Here is a 7,067-nt window from a genome sequence, read left to right as displayed (position 1 = left end):
GACCCGGTGGCTTAAAACTCACACCGGGCGCGTGTGCGTGCATGCCCAAGATCCCGAGAGGAGAATGGAGGAGAAGGGATTGCGGCATGACCATCCCCCCTGGGGGATGATTTCTCGCTTTCTATCTCTCTGTCTCTCTCTGTCTGTCTGGCGAACGCACACGCCCTAAAGCGAAAATCTCTCCAAAAAAAAAAAAAAAAGAAACCTTTCCCTTAAGGAATCTAAAAGACAATCACAACCTGAGGTGGGGGTGGGGGGAGGGTAAGAGGATCACAAAGGGAACCAGGCTAGAGACAGTCACAGAGGCGAACATCGTCCTGCCTGCGGAAGCAGTGTCCCAGCCAAGGCAGCCTGAGTAGCCAGCAGAAGTGGCCAGCTGGCTGGCTGGCAGGTGTGTTCTGGTTATAGAACTGGATATATCATGCTATTAGAGCTGGGTGCCATTAAAAATTCTAATCATAGACTGTAATTAACTTTCCTTGCTCTGACACCCGCTCGCTAAGCAACCTTCTGATTATAATTTGGCTTCCCATGTATCTTGCCTACAGGGAGAGAATGTACTGTTCAGGCTGACGTGAGGATCCAATCCACTCCACAGTTACATGCTATGATGTAAATTAATGAATTTGTATTCCGATGTTATCATCTGTCTCATCTGAGCTCTATAGGCGTGAGTCAGCATCCCCGAGTCTAATCAACACGGACACCGAGAACATCGAGCTTCGGAGCTGAAAAGCTAAGAACTAGACCCAGGAAATGAGTGAAACCACCAAGGTAACAGTGCCCCGGAGGCCCCTCGGCCTGATGAAGAAGGCCTTCCTACATGTCATGCGATACGAACAGGGATTAAAATGGACTTTTGACATTCTAAAGAGCTGCATATTCAAAACCATGGCTTGGTTCCATTCAGGTGAAGGCGAGGAATAGGAGACAATCGTAAGACGCGTATTGAATATTTATTGGCTTATGAACACACACCAGATGCTGCACAAATCCTAGGCAGAAGGTTCAGATTTACAGGCATGTTTGAAAAACGCAAAAAACAAAAACATGAAAGACCAAAAAAAAAAAGGACAGATGGTACGTGCTGAGGAGAAATGCAACGAGAGGCATCTAAGATGAATTCTTGCTCCACGTAGGTACTGACGATCCAGGATGTAAAAGAGACAACAATGACTTTAGAGAGAGGGAGAGGAGACGGAAACACAGGGTATGCTAGAGCAGGGGCAGGAATGTGCCAAGCAGTGAGATTGTCCAGGCCAGAGGATGATTTAGGGCCTACAGGGTGAGGGCAAGATCTTTGAAGTGAGTTCAAAAGGCAAAGTGGAGGAGAGCCCCTCAGGACAGATGGGGATAATTTAGCAATCCGGCAGTTTAGATCACCCCTTCCTCCGAGGTCCCTAGGTCACCTATGGTGACCCAGAGCCCCCTCTGGGATTGCAGCTACACAGAATAAGAAAGGGAAGAAAGTGAGAACTGTAGTATCAGCAAATTCTTAAGCCTAGCAGTAGGAAGTGATCCTTTACTTTGTATTCGGACAAAAAAAGGGGATGTGGGAATGAAGGCAGGAAGGCTTCTACTGAAGATCATGCTGGAGTGTGTGTGTGTGTGTGTGTGTGTGTGTGTTTTGTTTTATCTTGTTTCCTTTTCTTATTTATTGTGGTTGTTATATCGACAGGGTCTCTTACTGTGATTCTCCTGTCTCAGGCTCCCAAATAGCTGATACTACCGGGATATGCCACAGTGCCTGGCTTTTAGGGTAGGCAAAGAATTGAACCTGGGTCTCCCACGGGGACTTAGCCTCCTGAGCAACGGGGTCCAGTACATGCCACCGTGACTGGGCCCCCTACAGGATTCGTTGCTCAAAGAAAAATAGGTTTTAGAGTGAGAAAGTTACCAAAGGTTCTGGAACATCATTGAGAGCCACCTGGAAGCCCCCATTGTCTTTGCTAGTGTCCCCACATAGGGGCTGATGAGAGGAAGGTTATCAGCTTTACTAGACACAAGTGAGGCTAGAGGACTGTCTCTAGTGACCTTTTGCCCTAAAGATGAGGTAGAGACATGCTGCCCACGCAGGGGTGGTCCCAAGTGCAAGTGAGCAGCCAGCACTATGGAAGGAGAGACACCCAGAAGGCTAAAGGCCGGACAAAACAGCAGGCCCCGCCCGGACATGCAGACCCCAGGACGGGGCTGGAGAGGGCTGGCCTATGCTCTATGCAAACCCAGTGGGCTCTGATGCATGCAGGAGTGTGCTCCTGTTATGGCAACCTCAGTGTGTGCGTACGTGCATACAAATAAATGCACACAGACTGGGGCTCCTCGCCTAGTAGAGATTGTCCCGCACGTGCTCCATGATGACCTTCAGTCCCAGCCAGGTCTCCTCTGCAGTGGGGATGATCTGCTTGGCTGGTAGGAGGAAGCCAAAGTGCCCTGTGTCTCTCAGCTCAAATGTGAAGGCGTACTTGATGCCATTATCATATGCCCAGTCAACGCTGCTCCCGCTAGCTGGATCTGCGAGTCAGAAGAAAAAACACCATTAGGACAAAAGAACAGTTAGACAGTCCCCTAGCCTTCCATTCAGGGTTAGATGGGAAGGGACCAAGGGCTCCGCGTGCCTGGTGTCCCTTAGGCATCTAGAGTTCTTTATACAAGTCTCAGGCCTATGGCACAAGAAATTTGAAATCCTCACTTCCGCCTTGTCACTAAGTCACTATGTTCAACCCAACACATCACTTGAAACCCACCTTTTTTTTTTTTCAAAGAATTATTTTATTTATTGTTATTATTATATTTTTTTAATTTGCTATAGAACACATTCATCAGAGAGAGACAGAGAGAGGGAAAGCGAGATAGTAGGCCACCAGGTCCAGGACTTGAACCGAGGTTGGTTATGAAGGAGTCCAGTGTCTCAACTAACACACTACTTGCTGGCCCGAAATTCATCTTTAAAGAAACAAAGTATCTGGGGATCAGCAGATGACATGGTGGCTAAGGTGCTAGACACTGCCACATGGCCAACCATGGTTTGAGTCCTGGACCTGGTGGTGACTTGCTTTCTCACTTTCTCTCTCTCTCTCTGTGTTTGTGTGTGTATGTGTGTGTGTGTGTCTGGTCAAATTAAAACATAAATGAATGAATAAATAAATAAATAAATAAATAAAATAATTTTTTTTAAAAAAAAGAGAAAGAAAGTCTCTTGGCAATGTCCAAGATAGTGCCAGTGATCCTTGTGTCCTGGAAGCCACATCCTGTGGACCTGCTCCGCTGCACTGAATAGGGCTGACCTCCCCCGTGTAACCAACAGGACATTGCAGAAACATGGGCAGCTGTGTGGCCATCAATACAAGGTCACGAAAAATACTGGGGCTTCTTCCTTGCCTTGTCTTCACCACCCACTCTGAGAAAAGCCAGTTGCCATGGTGTAAGGACGCTCAAGCAGTTCTATAAAGAGGCCCATGTGAGGCCAACAGCTGACAGGGAGGTGAAGACCCTGGATCCCACATGGCCCACTGTGCAGTTTGAGTCACAGACCCAATAGCTTGAAAATCACAATAGGTGGGGGCCAGCATGTGGTGTGGTGGTTAAGGTGCTGGACTTGCATGTGGTCAACCATGGTTTGAGTCCTGGACCCAGTGGCTTAAAATTCACAGCAGGCATGTGTGTGCATGTGTCCAAAATCCTAAGAGAAGAATGAAGGAGAAGGGATTGTGGTGTGGCCATCCCCCTGGTGAGGGGGATTAATTTCTTGCTTTCTGTCTCTCACATGTGTGTGTGCCCAAAATCCCCAGAAGAGGAATTGCAGTGCTTTCTTATTTTCCCTATCTCCCTATCTTTCCAACATGCCCTATGGCAGGGGAAAAAAAGAAAAGAAAAGAAAAAAGGAAAAAATAAAGTCCATGTGATGACCTGAGACCTGCCACTAATCAGCACTAACTTCCAAACACCTGACTGAGCCAGCGCAGAAGCAGAGCCTCCAGTCCAGTCAAGCCTTCAGTTGACTATCGCCTTAGAAGACATCTTGATGCAACTTCATGAGACACCCTAAGCCAGAATCATCCAGCCGAGTCACTCATATCCCTGACTTTCAGAAATAGTATAAGAGAATAAATGCTTATTTTTTTAAAAAGAATTCCATGGTTGGCCACGTGGTAGTGTCCAGTGCCTTAACCACCACGCCACCTGATGGTCCCCGAAAATAAATGCTTATTGTTTTAGGCTGGTAAATTTATACACACACACACACACACACACACACACACACACACACAGCAGGAAATAACCCAGATAGAAGGAAGCACAAGCCTTGGGATCTCCCTTGCCAAAAATCTTAAGAAAGGCAAGTGATCTATTTTTCTCCATTTTCCCCAAACTCTACCAGAGAAGAAAATGACTAAAAATGCAAAGTGTAAGTGATATTAACTTACTTAAGACTCAAGAAGAAGGCAAAAGGCTTCGTCTAAGTTTCAAGGTGATCACATTCATGGAATGGAGTTCATTTTATTTGGATCCCTGCTCAAAATCTACCTTCACTTTAAAATAAAACAAAACAAAACAAAACAAAGCAAGGGGACCAGCAGGTGATGTGGTGGTTAAGGTACTGAACTCCCACATGGCCAACCACAGTTTGAGTCCGGACCTGGTGGCTTGCTTTCTCACTTTCCCTCTCTATCTCTCTGTCTCTCTCTGGTCAAATTTAAATAATCATAATAATAATAAATAAAATTTAGGGGCCAGCAGTTGGCATAATGGCTATGTTGCTGGACTTCCATGTAGTTGGGTGCAGTTTGAGTCCCAGACCTGGTGGCTTAAACTCACACTGGGCTCATATGCATGCGTGCCTGAGATCCCGAGAGGAGAATGGAGGAGAAGGGATTGCAGTGTGGCCAACCCCCCTGGGGAAGTGATTTCTTGCTTTCTGTCTCTCTGTCTCTCTCTGTCTTTCTGGCGAACGCATACGCCCTATAGCAAAAGCCTCTCCAAAAAATAAACAAATAAATAAAATTTAATCAACAATTCTTTTGAAAAAATCAAACAAATGGGAACACACTCTGACACTGTTCTGCTCTCTGCATTCTTCAATGAACAATAGAAGATTATTCTCTGTTAGGACATATGGGCCCACTTCATTCATTCAAGGGCTGCATATTTCACTATATGGATGCAGCAAATGTAAACTTACCCAGTACCTTCCTTTCAGATGTTTTTCAGTTTTCTTCCATTTTTTCAATTTTTCAATAGGCATCCTTAATATTTTTGATGTACCCATGAGTCAAATAAGCCAGAGAATTTGTTTCTAAGCCCTTAGTAGGTCAGAATCAGTGAAGAGGAGAGAAAAGGTAAATAGAAGCAGTTGGTCTAAATGTACTACAAGCTACCGCTGACAGTCTGACAGGAGAAAGGAGACTTAACAACTAAAAAGCAGACACAAGAATTTAAAAGCAAAATAGGTTGGAGCTATTTAGCAGTGGGACTGCACAGTCCAATATGAGGCAGTAGGTCTTCAGGATATATCAATAACTGACGTTCAGAAACTACTCAGTCATGAAGAAAGAGGCTTCAAGAGCCTGTAGAAAACATGCTCTGTTTAATATACAGGTAAATGTGAGATCCACTTGAGAATTATTATCTTCTAATATGGTTAATCTAAGAAAAAATCCAACACTTGAAGGGACAAAGGACAACTATTTATGTAACATATCCCACAACCCAGGGCGATACATACAGTGTTATCAGATAAAAATTATTGCTTTTCGGGAAAACAACAATGGCAGCAAGCCCTATCAAGAATACAGAGGACTGGCCAGCAGTGGTTAAGTGAGCCACATCCCAAATGGGTGACCACAGTCTGAATCCTGACCCCGGCCATGTGTGTGCATACCCATCTCCAACAGGATGGAGAAACGGAGGGGAAGGGACTCCTCCATGACCACACTTTACTGGGTGGAGATGCTTTCTCTCTCTCTTGCTGTGTCTCTCTGTCTCTCTCTGGTAAGCACAAGTGCCCCTGGTGATTAAAAAAAATAGAGAGAAAGAGAGAAGATGGACTCTTGTAAGAGGTAGCACACATTCTGTCTCCTGAACAGCTCTCAGAAGAGCCTTCCTAATGAATACCTCTTGGTTTGTGGGTGTGTGGGTGTGTGTTTAAAGTTTATTTCTTCCTTAAGAGACAGCCCCCACGAGGGTCTTCATGCCACAATCTACCCCCAGCCTCAGGTGGCCCCAGATCTCAGGCACACACACACATCAGGCAGGTGCAGGAAGGCCTCTGCACCCAAACCTGGGATGTTTCCATGTGGCTCTGACATGGCAGAGAGCTGCCTTACCACTGCTCCATTAGCCGGCCCCAGGAAATCTCAGTCTGGGCACAGCTTCAAGGAGAAAGTGTTTAATGTGAGAAGAGAAAGCCATTACTCAAACTGGTATTTGACCCAAAAGCCCAGGACTCTGGTAAGCCACAAAGATCTTTGGAAAGGGCCTCCTAAAAGGGCTTCTACCAAATCTTCGTTAACATTCTTTAGTCCCTGACTCAGTTCTGACTAATTAAGCAGAGGGTGGAGAAACTACTGATGTGTCTCTAAAGGGTTCCCATTTAATGACACTAATAACAATAAGCCATGAATAATTAATGGATTGTTGCTGCAGTGAGCAGCACGAACACCAGCATCATGCTCACTGCTTTATGCAGCTCACTGGCAAATAAAGCAGAGACCAGACAGTTGAGGTCAGAGTCCGGAGGAGAGCCAAGGGGGTGAGATGGAGAGTCTTCTCAGAAAAGGAGGTCTGAGAGAATCAGGCAGTATGGGAGAGTGAGTCACAGTACTAAAGAGGAAAGATACTAGTGAGTGTGCAGGGGCCCTGAGGGTGGACCAACTGTTAAGAACACTGTTTATGGATGAGATACAACAAGGAATAAAAGATACTACAATCTTTCAAGGAATCAAAACTATGCTTCCCATGTATATATTTAATTTCTCATTTAGAGTTGGGGTCTTGGAGTATGTTATCTTTTCCAACAGAAACATTTCAAGACAGACTCATGGACCAAGAGAACTGGTAGGATCAGCAGG

At 45.5% G+C, this 7,067-nt stretch overlaps 1 protein-coding gene and 1 long non-coding RNA gene across 3 annotated transcripts in view; one reads left to right on the top strand and one right to left on the bottom strand.

Annotated features, from left to right (window-relative positions):
• The window catches only part of LOC102489972 (uncharacterized), a 20,823-nt gene extending 19,983 nt beyond the window's left edge, over positions 1–840 (top strand). For both annotated transcript variants that reach the window (XR_001371155.1, XR_001371154.1), the window contains exon 3: positions 549–840. This is a non-coding gene — a long non-coding RNA (uncharacterized LOC102489972). The remainder of the gene's footprint in view (positions 1–548) is intronic.
• Positions 841–948: 108 nt separating this feature from the next.
• CPA4 (carboxypeptidase A4) overlaps positions 949–7,067 on the bottom strand; it is a 25,900-nt gene continuing 19,781 nt past the window's right edge. Inside the window, exon 11 of the mRNA XM_006158847.1 lies at positions 949–2,511. Within this exon, the coding sequence (XP_006158909.1) occupies positions 2,324–2,511 (188 nt within the window). The 3' untranslated portion in view covers positions 949–2,323. The remainder of the gene's footprint in view (positions 2,512–7,067) is intronic.

The sequence above is a fragment of the Tupaia chinensis genome, unplaced genomic scaffold (genome assembly GCF_000334495.1).
Source record: "Tupaia chinensis unplaced genomic scaffold, TupChi_1.0 Scaffold000610_1, whole genome shotgun sequence".
Taxonomy (NCBI): Eukaryota; Metazoa; Chordata; class Mammalia; order Scandentia; family Tupaiidae; genus Tupaia; species Tupaia belangeri.
The sequence above is the reverse complement of the archived record's forward strand: the minus strand, read 5'-3'. Positions and strand labels throughout refer to the sequence as shown.